The sequence below is a fragment of the Gopherus flavomarginatus genome, chromosome 1 (genome assembly GCF_025201925.1).
Source record: "Gopherus flavomarginatus isolate rGopFla2 chromosome 1, rGopFla2.mat.asm, whole genome shotgun sequence".
Classification (NCBI taxonomy): domain Eukaryota; kingdom Metazoa; phylum Chordata; order Testudines; family Testudinidae; genus Gopherus; species Gopherus flavomarginatus.
This window is the reverse complement of record NC_066617.1, coordinates 352,776,930-352,794,889: the sequence shown is the minus strand read 5'-3', so window position 1 is coordinate 352,794,889 and position 17,960 is coordinate 352,776,930. Positions and strand designations below refer to the sequence as shown.

Genomic DNA, 17,960 nt, shown 5'->3' with positions numbered 1-17,960 from the left:
TAGTGAGTGTGATTTATAATGAAATTCAATCATTAGTACTACCTCATGCTACACCCTTTGTGTGAGCGCATGCATGTGCGGTGTTTCCAATACTTATGATTTTATCTTGAGTCTTGTATTTGAGTGTCTTCTCCTAAAGCCACAGTTCCTGGAATCACATGATTAGGGGAAAATCCCAGGTTTAATTTATTTATTTTAAATAGACATTTTTAGGTCTCCTAGAAGCAGATGTTTGAGAACAAAGGGATAGAATTTAAGGCCTGAAGTGTCTACCAGATCATCTAGTCCAGAAGTCAGCAACCTCTGGCACGCGGCTCGCCCTGGCAGGCTGTGCCAGTTTGTTTACCTGCTGCGTCCACAGGTTCGGCTGATCACGGCTCCCATTGGCTGTGGTTCACCGCTCCAGGCCGATGGAGGCAGCAGGAAGCTATGGCCAGCACATCCCTTGGCCTGTGCCGCTTCCTGCAGCCCCCATTGGCCTGGAGCAGTGAACCGAGGCCAGTGGGAGCCACAATTGGCCGAACCTGCGGACGCGGCAGATAAACAAACTGGCCTGGCCTGCCAGGGTGCTTACCCTGGCGAGCCGCATGCCAAAGGTTGCTGACTCCTGATCTAGTCTGATCTCCTGGGCAACACAGGCCACTAATGCTACCCAGCACCCGTACACTAAAGCCAACAATTTAAATTAGGACAAATTATTTCAGCCCACAGGAGACTGGACTATTATGTGCCACAGGCAGAGAACAGTACAGATCAGAGATGAAAGTGGGCTGGTACTGCATACCGATAAGAAGTGGCCGCCAGTACCGGCTCGTACACAGCCCACGTTAAAGCACTGCAGCAGCGCTTTAATGCCACTGCCCCTTTCCCTCCCCACCCTTCTCCCAGGGCTGCCAATGGGGCGGAGGGGAGACAAAAGAGGAAGCTGCTCCAGGGCCCAGCGATTTAAAAGGGCCCAGGGCTCCCGGATGTTGCCACCACTACTGCAACAGCAGCTGGAGCCCCAGGCCCTTTAAATTGTCGCCGGAGCCCTGAGCAGCACAGGCCGGGCAGCATGGAAGGGCTGGCTGGGGGAGGCTGACCCCTCCAGCCCTGTCCCTTCCACCCGAGGCCCTGCCCCGTCCAGGGACCCAGAGCCAGGCCCCCATACTGGTAAGTATTTTATCTTACTTTTACCCCTGGTACAGACTGAGGTGCACCAGTGCCTGAGGCCCCTGCAGTGGCAGGAAATTGATTAAGTGAGACATATCCAGAAAATCCTAGCAAGTGACATACACCCCATGCTTCAGAGGAATGTGAAAATTTCCCAATATGATCTGAGGGAGATTTCCTTCGTGATCCCACTGCTTACAGTTAAGAACATTTGCAGGACTGGGCCTTAATTGTCATCGCACCGGAAAGCTTTATCAAAAGGTAATAGGGGGAGTCCCATTGGCTGTGGTTTGCCGCTCCAGGCCAATGGGGGCAGTGGGAAGCTGTGGCCAGCACATCCCTCGGCCTGTGCAGGTAGAAAAAACAACAGGCATCAGAGAACTAAAATAAGTCTGAGTCAGAAACTCCTTTCTGTGTTTTCCTTTTATTTTATATATATATATATATATATATATAATAAAATATAATAATAATAAAATAATATATATATAAATTATATATATTATAAATATAATTTTATTATATTATAAAATATATAATATAATAAAATATATATCCCTATTATCACCTTAACATTATTCTAAAAACAGGAAGCTCCATCAAAAACAGGACAACTGGAATGAAGGCCAAAAATTGCATCCCTTTAACGTATTGTTTTCAAGGTTATTAAGGCCATAATCATGTGAACACTAGTTTCCAGGACTGAGACTAAATCAATAAAGATATTTGGAGGCAGCAGATCAGCAAAACAGAGAATTCTGTATTGAACTAGGGTGTCATCGCCTGTATTCGAATTTCAGAAGTTTAAGATTAATTATAAACTGACTGTCCTAATCATGTCAGACTCCAAGGGGAAGTTTTTTCAAAGTATTTATCCTCTGAGGAACAAAAAGTGCTTTAAACTAAGATTAACTAAATCAATCCTCTGAATACTCTTGTGAAGTGGATAAGGAGTATATAGAAATCACTTCCGCCACTGCTGAAAGGTATCTGTGGTAGAACACAGAAGCTATTTAGCAGAGCAGAAAAAGAGTACACCACAAGTGAAGGGCCCCAACTTAGAGGATAACATCATATTGACGGACTCCATGCCATGCTTTGGGAAATTCCAGAACAGAACTTTTGAGCTCAGGATTTTAAGGCTCCAATTACCTACATCTCTATATGTTTGCTTAAAAGTGATATACATGCATCATATAATTCATGTTCATTAGTTATGAAGTGCCATACAGAACATGGCACTTCACAAAAATATATTAAGCCTACATCCTTGTGCCAAAAGAGCTTACTGTCTGGGGATAGCTTGTGATTGAGCGTTTCTCTCTGAGTAACAGGCAGCATGCAGCTTTACGGACCCATGACAAGTCCTGAGTGGCACAGAGTGGGACTCAGATTCTCATTGCTTTCCTGCCCACAAATTTGGAGAGAAGTCATTTACTGCAGCCTTTGAATGGGTGCAAATTGCCCAGTCCACCCTCGCACTTGCATGCTTTGTCAGCTGTCCTGGCTAGTGGAGAGGAGAGCCGAAACATCACCCAATCCTCACACCTCTATGTCCCCTCCTCACCCACTTGCTCCATGTGAGTAGGAGAAAGCAGCTCTAAACTCCATACAAAGCACACAGAAAAGGAAAAGTGATCTTTGCTGAACCACTGAAAACTTGAGAATGCCCTAAAGATGGTCATTTGTTAAGAACCTGCTCCCTTTATTTGAACACAAATAGGGCAGGCTTTCTGAAAGAAATTGGTGGCAGTATGTGATGGAGTATATGAACCTCACACTGGAAAAAAGGGGGTTAAGGAGCTGATCTGAGCCCAGGCAGTCCCTCCCCTCTGCACCTGGTACAGCTTAAAAAAGGAAGCAGAGTAGCTCAGTGGCAGGCAGGCAAACAGGGGAGGTGAGGTGATCTAATCTAATCTATGCTCTGAACTGCTCGGAAGGAGCACTACGGGAACTCTTGCTGCCTGAGCAGTGGAGACACTGATCAGACCAAGCCTGCCAAGGAGAGACTGGAGACCCCAAGACCCCGACCCAGTGGGGAAGCCCTTGCTGACTTCTGAAGACTTCCACATTATTTGACTCCTTATGTGTACCCCAAAAGGGGAAGGCTTGACCATGTGACCTGGACAGAGGACTGAGCTGATAAAAGAAGTATCAGAGGGGTAGCCGTGTTAGTCTGGATCCGTAAAAGCAGCAAAGAGTCTTGAGCCACCTTATAGACTAACAGACATGCTGGAGCATGAGCTCTCGTGGGTGAATACCCACTTCGTTGGATGCATGTGGGTATTCACTCATGAAAGCTCCTGCTCCAACACGTCTGTTAGTCTATAAGGTGCCACAAGATTCTTTGCTGCTTTGATAAAAAGAACAGACCACTGCATGGCCAACAGTCAGAAAGGGGAATACCCAGGAGGAAGATAATCTGCCACACCTCAGCCTGACCACTAGGCAGCACTGCTGGTGAATGTTCTCTTTCACAGGGTAGTTAGCATAACTCATAAAGAATGACACTGTTAAAGATGCTTTACAGACAACTAGGCAGCACTGCTGGTGAATGTTCTCTTTCACAGGGTAGTTAGCATAATTAAGAAAGAATGACACTGTTAAAGATACTTTACAGACAACTAGGGAGAAAGGCTCCATGCCCAATGAGCTAACAACACAACGAGGTAACGAGCAGGCTGGGATGAACAAGAAAAATTGTTTGAACATGCAGTGATATTCAGCAGGTGACTTTTTAGACACTAGTATGGGTTGAAATATACACAGATGGTTTTCATACAAATATTCAAAATCATTTTAATTTCAAACAGGTTGAAATGGAGCCATTTCTAGAAATTTCTAACAAATTTATTTGGGCATAAGCTTGCATGGGCTAGAACCCACTTCATCAGATGCATGGAGTGGAAAATACAGTAGCGGGTATATGTACATAATACATGAAAAGATGGGAGTTGCCTAACACGGCTATCAATCTGAAACCTTTAATCAAATTGCTATTCCCATGTTTTTAACCCAGTTTTCAGTAAATGAAAAGTTTCAACCACTGTTTGAATAACATTTTTATGATGCTTTGAATACAATATTTTAAAAGGCACAATTTTTGTGATAAATGAAATTTTTCAACAATGTTGGTAACTTTTCATGAAAATTTGCCTTTAAAATAACTACCATTTTTGGATGAAAAATCTTTGAGTTAGAATTTTTTGACCAGCATCATCAGTTACATATGGGTTTCTTGTTGCTTTTTAATTATATTTTATTGTTTCATTGTGGAATGGCAGCTGCTGCAAGAAGTGTGTTTTAGGGAGAAGAGGGTAAGTGTGTGGCAGACTAGGCCAGAGAGTGAGGGACAAATAGCAGGATGGCCCAGTGGTCAGATCACTAAACTAGGATCTGGGAAAGCTGATTTAATTCACTGATTCTTTATCTGTGTGACCTTAGGCAAGACACTTAGGGCTTGATTTACAAAGGTATTTAGATGCTGAGTAGGATTTTCAAAAGCGCCTTAGTCATCTAGAAGCCTTAATCCCAATGACTTTTAATGGGAATTAGGCAACTAACTTGCTTAGGTGCTTTTGTAAATCCCATTAGATACCAAACCTTAGGAACCTAAATATTTTTGTAAATCTGGCCTTCAGTCTTTCTGTGTCAATTCCCCATCTGTAAAATGGGAATAATGATACAGCCTTGCCTCACAGGAGTCTTGTAAGGATAAATACATTGAAGACTGTGGGGTGCTCACTGTACAGAAGATCTTAAATATCTAGACAGATATACATGAAGGCCGAGAGAGCAGAGAAGAAACAACCATGGAGATGGGAGAGGGCGAAGAGTATGAAAATGGAGGTTAATCATGTAGCTTTGGCAAAATGCTAAGATTGGAGAGTGCACTGAACACCTGTGCTCATAAAATGAGGGTTTGGCCTGGCTAGAGCAAAGGAGACTTAATGCAGGCACTGCACAACCTGCCCTCCCGTGCCATGTCTTCACATCTGCCCCTAGAGTTTCATTAACCAGCCTTTTAATCAATTGGCAGAGTTGCCAGCTTGGGATGTACTGGCTTCAACACAATGAACAGTAAATGATCCTTAGATCTAGACTAAAATCAAAATAAACTTTACTGGTCATTTTTCATATTACAACTCCAAACAGAAAAAGCTGATTTTTTTGCTATTACACTGAAACACAATGCTTTCAACAAATCAAAGTGCAGGGAGCCTGTGGAGTTCCTACCTCCCAGCAGTCATTTTTCAAATCCATACAAATACAGGAGCCCATTTATTCTGATCTGCTAACGCTGCAGTGGTTTCAGCTGTGAAACACTATGCAAATCCTTGCACCCTGATTCATTCCTGTACTCGGGCTCATTAGACATCTATTCTCACAGCTTCCCCATCTCTAGAACAGAGGTATCGATTCACCCTGCAAGACTGATTTCAGAGGTTCCCAGAGATTTTTTGCTTAGTCACCCTTTGGAGATTCATGTCCCACACATCCCCAGACCATGGAGGCAGGCATGGGATAGTCCAGACAGCTAACATGGCAGCGCTGGAGAGAGTAGGAGGCAGGGGATGTTGGGTACCCGCACGGGATGGGAAGGCAGGGGCACCCACAGTTCACTCTCCTCCTCGCCCCTATGCACATCCCTGTCAGGAACAAGAAACTGGTACCCAGATGCCCCCACTTCTTATCCACTGCCAAGCCTCGCGAGACCATTTGCAGCTGCTGAGCAGGCTCAACCCTCCTCCTCACTGCTGCTTTCTGATGGTGTGAGGCTAATCTGCAGTGACTCCTTCCCCCTCGTGCCAAGTCTAGTGGCCCAAAAGTGCACAGGTGCCCCAAGGCTGCTTGTCTGCCTGCATCAAACTTGAGCAAAGCCCCTCCGTAAGCCTCTGCAAGATTTGTAGTCAGGTTATAACAGCAGTCTCCTGATGGTGTCACCGGGCAGGGACCTGTGGGATGCAGCTGACTGAGAAGCACCTCTGCTCCATGCTGCTTGCTGCCCCTCCAAAACCACATCACCCGCCCAGGGGGGCATGCCCCACAGCTTGAAAACCAATCGTTTAATACATTAATATTTGTAAAAGTGTTTTAAGATCCACGCTCAGTTACTAACATGGCGGCTGATTCCAAAACAGATAGAGGCAGGACTTAAATTCAGCTGGAGCTGTCCAGAGCGGAGCTCTAGTACAGTAACACCTCACTTAACGTCCTCCCGCTTAACTTTGTTTCCAAGTTACATCGCTGCTCCATTAGGGAACATACTCGTTTAAAGTTGTGCAATGCTGTAATTATTTTCAAACCCAGCACTCTGAAGGGGAAAGTTCCGCTTCTCTCCGGCCCCTGGCTGCATGGCTGCCCCTGCTCTTCCTGAATTCTCCGGCCTGTGCTCGCAGGGCCGCATTCTGAACGGGGCTTTAGAGCTGCAGGCCATGGCCCCAGGGCCCCCTTAGCCCAGGACCCTGCAGCCCCTAAAGCCCCTGCATTCCGGGTGGCCCTGCCTGCCGGGGGGTTTAGCTCCCAGAATTGCGGCTCCCAGAATCACAGCCATGGGGGCGGTGCTGCGCTGTGCAGAGCCACCTGCACACCCCCTGCACCAAACATGAGCTGCCCCAGGTAAGTGCTCTGCACCTCCTGCCTACCCCAGCCCTGAGCCTCCTCCCCCTTGCGTGCCCTCCCACACTCTAACTCCCTCCTAGACCTCGCACCCCACCCTGAGCGCCCTCCGGCACCCTAACTCCCTTCTTTACCCTGCACCCCACCTTGAGCACCTTCCTGCACCCTAACTCCCTCCTAGACCCCCGCATCCCCACCCTGAGCGCCCTCCCGCACCCTAACTTCCTCCTAGACCCCGCACCCCACCCTGAGCGCCCTCCCGCACCCTAACTCCCTCCTAGACCCCGCACCCCCACCTTGAGCGCCCTCCCGCATTGTAACTCTCTCCTAGACCCCGCATCCCCACCCTGAGCGCCCTCCAGCACCCTAACTCCCTCCTAGACCCCGCACCCCCACCTTGAGCGCCCTCCCGCACCCTAACTCCCTCCTAGACCCCGCACCCCCACCCTGAGCGCCCTCCCGCATTGTAACTCTCTCCTAGACCCCGCATCCCCACCTGAGTGCCCTCCAGCACCCTAACTCCCTCCTAGACCCCGCACCCCCACCTTGAGCGCCCTCCTGCACCCTAACTCCCTCCTAGACCCCGCACCCCACCCTGAGCGCCCTCCTGCACCCTAACTCCCTCCTAGACCCCGCACCCCACCCTGAGCGCCCTCCTGCACCCTAACTCCCTCCTAGACCCCGCATCCCCACCTTGAGCGCCCTCCCGCACCCTAACTCCCTCCTAGACCCCGCACCTCCACCTTGAGCGCCCTCCCGCACCCTAACTCCCTCCTAGACCCCGCATCCCCACCCTGAGCGCCCTCCCGCACCCTAACTCCCTCCTAGACCCCGCATCCCCACCCTGAGCGCCCTCCCGCACCCTAACTCCCTCCTAGACCCCGCATCCCCACCCTGAGCGCCCTCCCGCACCCTAACTGCCTCCTAGACCCCACACCCCCACCTTGAGCGCCCTCTCACACCCTAACTCCCTCCTAGACCCCACACCCCCACCTTGAACGCCCTCCCACACTCTAACTCCCTCCTAGACCCCATATCCCACCCTGAGCCCCCTCCCGCACCCTAACTCCTTCCTAGACCCCACACCTCATCCTGACTGCTCTTCCACACCCTAACTCCTTCCCAGACCCTGCACCTGCTCCCTGAGCCCCAGGGATAAGCAAGGGACACCTCCCCACCACAGTACAGTACTGTACAGTATACAATGCCTTTTGTCTGCCCCAAAAAATTTCCCTGGAACCCAACCCTCCGCATTTACATTAAATCTTATGGGAAAATTGGATTCGTTCAACATCATTTCACTTAAAGTTGCCTTTTTCAGGAACATAACTACAGCGTTAAGTGAGGAGTTACTGTAATTATTTTCAAACCCACAGGAGCCATGGCATGCCCCTCCCCAACCCACTGGGCTAAAGCCCCGAGACCTCCTGCCCCTCAGCTGATGCCCACAGCCCCGAATGGGGGGAGAGCGTGGTGGGCTCAGAGAAAATCTCTGAGAATTTAAGCCCTGGATAGAGGTCATCACAGAAGCATTGTTTTATACCAGTAACTACTTAGGGGTGCTTTCGTTTAACTTGGAAGTAACCCCAGTTAGAGCTACTGAACAATCTTGGCTTTTGCCCTGAGCATATCAACTGCAATCATAGTTATTACTGAGTAAGTAGACAGTATCTTGAAGTTACCACCTAATTAACTCATTGCACCACCTTGTCCACTCTATATTTCTTTCTAAAACTATTATGGATTTGACATGAAAAAGTGTGCTAGAATTAAAAGTTATGGTTTTGTCTAAAGAAAAACAGATATTTTATGTTCTAAATGTGTATTTACAGCACAGATGAGATAGATAAACTTCATTCTTTTCCATCTCGCAAGGACTGAATGACTGAAAGGGAATGATTATTTTGTAAAGGACTTCTCAATCACATTTTGGAGCTGATATTGATTATTATTAGTTCCTGTCCATTTGTTCCTTTTCAGAGTATTAATTTTATCATCTTGGTCTTTCTTCTTCACTTTCATTAGTTCTTCAACCAAATTCACATCAGACATTCACAGCATACATTCCAAATGTCAGATCATTACTCTTTCATGCTCTCAAATTCTAGTAAAATACCCTTGAGTGAAACAACATTCTGAGTTACTCGAACATTGGTAAAATCAACATATGGCTAATATTTTCATTAAAGGTTAGGGTTCCTCTGGCATAAACAATATGTTTTAAATAATGAAAGACAATGTAGTTTATAACAAGGTTTTTTAAAAAAACAACAATGTGACAAGAAAGTAAACATTTAGTGGAAAGTTTCACTCCTATTTTATTGACCAAGAGTTAGTAGTCAGGTTCACGTATGAGGCGAATGCAAATACTATACTAAAGGCAACTTCAAGTGGAAATCATCTGTCAGGGTTCCCCTCCACTGTGAACTCTGGGGTACAGATGTGGGGACCCACATGAATGTCCCCCATAGCTTGTATTTTACCAGCTTAGTTTAAAACTTCCCCAAGGCACGAATTCCTTTCCTTGTCCTTGGACGGTACTGCTGCCACCACCAAGTGATTTATACAAAAATTCAGGGAAGAGTCACTTGGAATCTCTATCCCCCCAAAGTATCCCCCCAAGCCCTTCACCCCCTATCCTAGGGAGACTTGAGAATAATATACCAACCAATTGGTTAGCAATGTGAGCACAGATTGTCCTTAGGACACAGAAAATCAATCCGGTTCTTAAAAGAAGAACTTTATTTATAAAGAAAGTAAAAGAATCACACCTGCAAAATCAGGATGGAAGGTAACTTCACAAGGTAAATAAAAAGATTTAAAACACAGAGGACTCCCCTCTGGACTCAGCTTCACAGTTACAAAACAAGAATGAAAACCACCTCTTTAGCATAGAGAAAACTCACAAGATAAAACAAAAGATAACCTAATGCATTTCCTTGCCTACTTACAACTTCTGTTATTTTAGATGGATCATTCCAGGTATATTTTCAGGAGATGTTGTACCTGCTTGGTCTCCAGAAAGGGAGTAAACAAAGAAAGCCACAAACAAATCCCACCTCACCCCACAGATTTGAAAGTATCTTCTTTCCTCATTGGTCCTTCTGGTCAATGCCAACTAGGTGATTTGAGCTACTTAACCCCTTACAGGTAAAGCAATTCAGTACAGCTGCCAAGGAGAGATTTTATGCTACCCTTTTCTTTATATTTATTACACCATTGGTGAGTGTCTTTTATTGTTCCTTATTATACATAAAGGTCTGAAAGTTTCTGATTTTTACATTTTTCTTTCCTTGCCTTTTCCTCCTTGATATCAAGTCTTGGTTTTCCTGGTTATGCTTCTGATAAAACCTAGAGATGTGGAGCTGCTTAAATCCTTAGGTGATTTTTGTTTTGTTTTTGTTGTTTTAAAGCTCTTCTTTCCACTGTTTAGTTAAATATGAGTTAACGGCAAATTAAAATATTAAGCAGTCTGAATAAAAATAATTCCTCTTTTTAATGAACTTGTACCAATTGTCCTGTTTGTAGGCAGTCATGAACGGATGTGGAGACTATATTAGCAAAAGGGGGCCCTGGTACTAGGTAGAGAATCTAGGCAGTATTATAATGAAAGCAACATATAGAATAGTATCCCGCTCCTGCCTCCATTGTGGGGGGATGTGTGTGACATGAATCTCCAAAGGGGGACTAACAGTAGAGAAGAAATGCCTCCTATGTCAGGGTTTAGGCATATACAGATACAGATATGAATCTTTGTGAAAAAAGTAGGTATTTAAATATTTTAGCATAATTCTCATGTTCCTTATTATTGGAAATAGAATTGCCAAGCAACCAAACAGCAAGTCTAGAGAACGATAGAACCCTTTAACGTAGGGGACAAAGAGCAATATAATACTTAAAGTGAAGACAACGTAAAATTCCACAGATCACAATAAAATGGGTGTGCAACATTTTGAGTGACATCCAAGACCATGGTACATGGTGCAAACATCACGGTGCCCAGATTTCTCACAGTGTGGATTTTCATACCTATGTCTTTACCAGTACCCACCCACAAACGATCCCAAAGTGTTTGAGTCATTTTCACCAGAAAACCTTAGGAAGACTGTGAACTTGTAGGAATAGCATTATACATCTGAAAATACCTATCATCTACTACTGCAATTCCAATGCCAGAATTATAGGTGCTTGGGCAGGTATAAACACCATGAAAGTTATTATTTATTTGTATTACCGTGACTAGGATCCTTAGTCATGGTCAAGGACTCTGCTGTTCTAGGTCCCACATAAACAAAATATGGACCCTGCCCCAAAGAGACAACAGAAAAATGCAGACAGACAGCTGCGGCGGGTGAGGGGGTGTTACAAGGAAACAACGAGACAATATTGGTCAGCACCACCCAAAGATTTGGATTTAAATCTGCATGGAGGGGCTCCAAGAGGTAGACATTAAATATTCTTACTTTTTTTACAACTAATATCCTAACTGAAAGAAAACATAGTTCATCTGTCTAAATGATAAAACTGGTACACCTCTACCCTGATATAGCGCTGTCCTCGGGAGCCAAAAAAATCTTACCGTGTTTTAGGTGAAACCGCATTATATCGAACTTGCTTTGATCTGCCAGAGTGCGCAGCCCCCCTGCCCCCCTCCCGAAGCGCTGCTTTACCACGTTATATGCAAATTTGTGTTATATCGGGGTAGAGGTGTATTAAAAGAACGAATCTTAAAGCTTCTGATATCTGCTTATGGCAAAATTGCCACATCTCCTCCCACCTCCTGAAGTAGTATCAAAATGTATATTACTAGTTCCTCAAAATTCCTTTTATGTTCCACAGTAATTGTTACAAGAAAAGTTCATTCACTGAAAGGCACATGCATTTCATCACCCTCCGAGAATATGCTGCCATAAACAGTTTGAGAGAAGAAACATCATTTGCAACATTTTTTAGTGACAATAGGAAGCTATAAAAAGAACCTAGTTGTGTTTCAGGGCAAATAAGCTTTAGAGAGATACTATCACATCTCCTAGAGAGTTCTCTTCCTAGATCAATCATTGTCTTGATGGGTAAAAAGACAAAGTCTGCTTCTGGTCAGCTCATTAGTTCTTATTGCCCTGAGAAATACTTCTGGTAGAAAAAAAGAAACGAAAAGAGTTCCTGTGTACTCTGGGTCTGATCCAAAGCCCATTGGAGCCTTCCCACTGATTCCAAAAGCATCAGATCAGGCCTTTACAAGTGTTATGTCTCAATGAAACTAAAGTAATAGAAATATACTTTTATTAAGGTTTTGAGTAGCCCCAAATTCTCTGTAAAAATCAGGGGGTAGTAAAAAAAAAAAATCAGTGTGGACATGTAACAACATAATATCAAGCAGTGGGACAAAGGCATTTTGGAATAAACAGCTTCTTAATTAAACTACTCATACGTGTAAGTTTTTGAAGGATTTGGGCCCTAAATTTTTTCTTTACTACTTTTTCCAGCATCTTACACAATAGGGTCCTGATAGTTTTTGGGGGACTCTACATGCTATAAAAGGCCAGAATTTATAATAAGTAACAAATGGCTAACAAGAAACAGCGACAGCGTTCATATTTAAACTTTGTAATGTTGCATTAGGCACAAGGGCTCTAATTCATCAAGTCACATAAAAACATGCCTATTGACAAGGGCACTACTCACATGCTTAAAGTTAGGCATGTGCTTAAGTAACTTGTTGAATTAGAATCAAAATGTGAGAATCTTTAGGTATGTTCTTTATCACCAGTCATTATCCTACATGATCTTCACTTTCTGCCAAGAGGCCTCAAACCCCACCGTCCGCAGCCTAACCCCTTGACCCAACCTGGAGCACCCTCCTTCACCCCAAATCCCTCATCCCTGGCCCCACACCAGAGCCCATACCCTCCCGCATCCCAACCCCCTGCCTCAGCCCGGAGTTCCCTCCCATACTCCAAACCCCTCAGTTCAACCCCCTCTCCTGGAGCCCCCTTCTGCACCCCGAACGCCTCATTTCTGGCTCCACACTGCAGCTTGCACCCCAAATCCCTGAGTCAACCCAGTGAAAATGAACGAGTGAGTGAGGGTGGGGAGAACGAGCGACAGAGGATGGAGTTAGCAGGGGCAAGGCCTCAGAGAAGGGGTGGGGCAGAGGGAGGGGCAAAGGTGTTGGATTTTGTGCAAGTAGAAAGTTGGCAACCCTAGGCCCAAGTGGGGTAGGGGAGGCAGGTAACAAAGAATGAGTGAGGCTGGAAGGGAGTCTGGGGAGATAGCAAACTGTGAGGGGGGACATTTTTGCCTAAACAGTTAGCATTTGCCACACAAAAGCAGCTGAAAAGAGGGTCTATAATGGGAAGTGTTGGGCAACCTTAATAATAGACAGTGTTATGAGCCCTACCTATTATTAATATTCACAGACAATGAAGAATTTCTAAACTGTTGCCCATTTAAGGTTTGGAGATTTATTTGTTTTGTGCTTTGTTTATAATTACTGAGTTCATTAACAGCTGCTTTTCGAACATGAACGATAGTTTGATGTTAAAATGTGCCTATTTAGTCACAGATGTTTGAACAAACTTCATATATTACAGAGATATAACTATAATTAATGCACAGGTTCTTATGCTACTAGACTGGCACTGAATTTCAGATGAATTCAGATTTGAATGAAATTTTGTAATTTTGAATGAGCAATTGCAAAAAATAAAACAAGCAAAGACATTCTGTAGCTGCATGCTATATGCTATTAGGATTTCCATTCAAGTGCAAGAAATACAAATGATGGTATATTCAAAATTTGGATAACACTGACATTTGGAAAGGTGAAATGAAGAACTGTAAAAATTGTGCAAAATTTTACCGATAAAGTAATTCTGGCCCCTTTGCTCTCCTGTAATAAGTACACTGGAATTACAGCATAACTGCAAGACAACTTTAGGTTTCTGAACTAGTCTCAGTTTGACTAACACGTTCTTTAACTAAAAAAATAAAAGGTCCATCAGGGTCAATTCTGAACTCCTCTGGGTTTATACAGCCCTTATTTTCCAAAGTGGAAAAAAAGGATCAGAAATAGGATGTTAACTAATAAGTTAGGACAAAACCAGAACAATCCTTCAGTGTAGCCACTTTGAAATTTGCTTGTTTTTTCTTTACTTGCACACATTGCACAATGTATGTTGGTTTTATTATTTTGTGTGTTTGTGTTCTGTACTCTCCTTCATTATAGATTGGTTCTGTATGCTGAGCTGAAAGAATATATTCCCTGCCGTGTTGCCACTGCTCATTTTTAAATTTTCCCTGTAGTGTTGGGTGTGAGGATATTGTTTGCATGAGTGGATACAAAATGCAGGTAGCCGCTTTGAACCCAAAATTGATTCCAGTCTGAGAGACTTATACAGTAAGAACTGACTTTGTTAGATCTTGGAAAAATGCATTTGTTACAGTGAAATACTTTCTGGAATCTGAGCGTATCACCACTGTTTGTTAACAACACAAGGTAACCTCCGAAAAGCTCTTTACAAAAGAGTAAGGCTAAAAATTGAGCATTAATTTTTCTATTTTTAAAAAATAAAATAACATTCCTATTAAGTAATAGTAACTTTTACCTATCTGACAGCAATGCCCAGCACATGCTAGGTGCTGTACAGAAACACCCTAAAATGCCTCCAATCTCAAAAAAGACATACAGATAAACAGATGAAGGGTTGAGACAATATGTTTCCCCTCCATCTGATACTAGAAATTCAGACACAGACATATATAGCTGGAAATTTTTTCAGAAAAAAAATAATCCCAAATCAAAACAAAAACTCTTGGTATTAGTAATATTTGCTGATCTGCAAATAAAACTCGTCAAGTTTTACAGCTGCACTGGGAAAAGGGAAAGTCACAATAAATCCACAATATTTTTCAAAAGAAAGTTAGTTTTGATTTGTTAAAACTTTGTTGCTCAGAAAAATTCTGTATGTGAATTACTACTTTGCACTGTATGTCTCCAGACTTTATTACCTTCCCTAATCTGTGCAACTGGGAAAGAATTAAACCACACAATCCGTTTAACATTTAAAAAAAATAGAAACAATATATTTAAAGAAAAATTCTGTGCATAATTTGACTAATGTTTTGTGTATCTGATAATGCAGTGAAGAGAATTTTATGGGGGGTGGGTGGGAAATCAAGATAGACCAAGCTGTGAGTTCAACTGTTTACAAAAAGAGGAAACAAAATATCATACTTACATAGGGAATTGTGTCCAAGGTGTCTGTGTTGACAATTATAGGGGCGGGACTAGCCTGAAAGAAAAAGAAAGGGGGGGGAAACAAATTTAAATTCTTGAAACTATTAAATATTCAAATCACAGTAACATGAAATTCAGAGCTAGCACCCTCACCTCCCTTGAATGCTCAAGGAACAATGGTATGTGCCCTGGGTATCTCCTAATTCACTGGCATTTGAGGTCAGGAGAAGGTACTCAGTACCTTGCCGGATTGTGCCCAAAGAACCTGATCTAAAGTCCACCAAGTCAATAGGAATCTTTCCATTAACTTCAATGGTTTTTGGATTAGGCTCTAACTGCACAAGAGGTCGACATTTACTGGTTAGTATTGTATGAAATGGGGAGTTCTGGGGTCTCAGGGCTCTATATAAACATGAGTTTGTTTGTTTCAACTCCCATTGTGTACACACTCCAAGTCTTGCACCTGAGCAAAATGAATCTAAAGTTAATGATGGAACCCACAACCAGGCAAGTTTCAAGCAGTTTCGAGTTTCACTAGAAGCACTGAGCACAGCTCTACCATCAAGTACCGTTCTTATACTAGCATTTCACAGCCCAAGAAGCAGTCACCCTACCCCCCTACTGAAAAAAAAGGGCATTGATGCAGTAATTCAAATGCTTTCATGTAACCACATGGTTTTTAACCTTTCAATTTCATGATGTAGGAGAAATACTTCCATCTAAAAAGAAATTATAAGTTATATGCAACCACATTTAACATTTGCTAAAATTATTTCCCATTATACAATTGTTCAATCACAGGGAATACACTGAGAACAAGACACATATTTTGGTACTCTGAAGTAGGTGCAATTCAGCTGATGACTTGTCTTCATCTATTACATATTCTATGGTTTGATATTAAAAACCACTTCCTAAATATCTGAAAATAGACATTCTCTGTGACTACCTTTCATCCAGTTATCCTCGCTGGCCCTCAGTAGCTTTAGTTAGCTTAAAGTAATATATACAAGATTGAGAATCTTTTTCATTTAGATTGTTATAATTTCAGTTATAGGTCATGCAGGAAAGATTTATAATGTGTAACCACTGAGTTTAAAAATACAGACCTTCCATGTCTACCTGCAACTTAACTTGAACTTTCACGAATGTTTGTCATAAACAGATAGTTAAGGGTTAATGTCTCTTTTACCTGTAAAGGGTTAAGAAGCTCAGTAAACCTGGCTGACACATGACCAGAGGACCAATAAGGGGACAAGATACTTTCAAATCTTGGTGGAGGGAAGTCTTTTGTTTGTGCTCTTTGTTTTGGGGGTTGTTCGCTCTTGGGACTAAGAGGGACCAGACATCAATCCAGGCTCTCCAAATCTTTCTGAATCAGTCTCTCATGTTTCAAACTTGTAAGCAACAGCCAGGCAAGGTGAGTTAGTCTTATTTTTGTTTTCTCAACTTGTAAATGTTCCTTTTTGCTGAGAGGATTTTACCTCTGCTTGCTGTAACTTTGAACCTAAGGCTAGAGGGGGTTCCTCTGGGCTATATGAATCTGATTACCCTGTAAAGCATTTTCCATCCTGATTTTACAGAGATGATTTTTACCTTTCTTTCTTTAATTAAAAGCGTTCTTTTTAAGAACCTGATTGATTTTTCCTTGTTTTAAGATCCAAGGGGATTGAATCTGGACTCACTAGGAATTGGTGGGGGGGATGGTTAAATTCACCTTGTGTTAAGATCCAAGGGGTTGGATCGGTGTTCACCAGGAACTTGGTGAAAAACCTCTCAAGGCTGCCCAGGGAGGGGAAGGTTTTGGGGGGACAGGAAGTGTTCCAGACACTGAAATTTCTGGATAGTGGCAGTGTTACCAAATCTAAGCCAGTAATTAAGCTTAGAAGTGTCCATGCAGGTCCCCACATCTGTACCCTAAAGTTCAGAGTGGGAGAGGAACCTTGACAATGTTCAATTCAATTCTTATGTCTATATTATAAATAGAAAAAAGATGGTTTTCAAGATAATACTGGTGTCTCTGTCAACCTTTAGATTTCACTGAAATCCTGGTTTTACTTCTCCATATTGATTAACCTTAAGAGCAGATAGTCAGGGCAAAATAAATCTAGCATAGTTTCCTCAGCTCTTTTATTATTTACAGTTATCTCCAGAATTAAAATGCCTTGTCATTCCCTAATCAAGCAATATTTGTTAAGGTGCAGGAATCAATCAGCAGCCCATATTTTTCTCATTACTTCTCCACTCTTGCAAGTAACTCAGGCCTTAATTACAAAAATTGCAGCAATGTATTCATTTTTCAGACAATACTTTTAAGGTTTCTCAGCAGGAAAACAATGCAAGTGATGAAGACGCGTACGGACATTATAAAATAAGATTAGTTAAGGACTTGGAATTTCTTTGGCGAACCCCTCAACTGCTCCTGTAATCATGTAACCTGAAATGACAATGGAACATGTCCATCCATAAAGAACTTGCTTGGTCCTTGTGACAAAGTTCCTCCTCTACCTTGGTGGGTCCTGCGCTTATTGGCAGATTTGCTCACCTCAGTGATCTTCCCCACAGTCTGGATCAGCTTCTCCTGTGTCTGATCAGGAGTTGAGAGGTTTGGGAGGAACCCAGGCCCACCCTCTACTCCAGGTTCCAGCCCAGGGCCCTGTGGCTTGCAGCTGTCTATAGTGCCTCTTGTAATAGCTGCATGACAGCTACAACTCCCTGGGCTACTTCCCCATGGCCTCCTCCGAACACCTTCTTTATCCTCACCACAGGACCTTCCTCCTCATGTCTGATAATGCTTGTACTCCTTAGTCCTCCAGCAGCACAACCTCTCACTCTCTGCTTCTTATGCCTCTTGCTCCCAGCTCCTCACACGCCTTCCTCTCCGCTGGCTCCTCCTCACCTGACTGGTGTGAGCTCCTTTTTAAACCCAAGTGCCTTGACTGGCTGCAGGTGA

General features: G+C 43.4%; 1 protein-coding gene across 13 annotated transcripts in view; it reads right to left on the bottom strand.

Moving 5' to 3' along the window:
• The window catches only part of DLG2 (discs large MAGUK scaffold protein 2), a 1,579,821-nt gene that overhangs the window by 553,013 nt on the left and 1,008,848 nt on the right, over nt 1–17,960 (bottom strand). For all 13 annotated transcript variants that reach the window (XM_050940648.1, XM_050940534.1, XM_050940523.1 and 10 more), the window contains one exon: nt 15,009–15,062. In XM_050940648.1, coding sequence (XP_050796605.1) covers nt 15,009–15,062 — 54 coding nt within the window. The remainder of the gene's footprint in view (nt 1–15,008; nt 15,063–17,960) is intronic.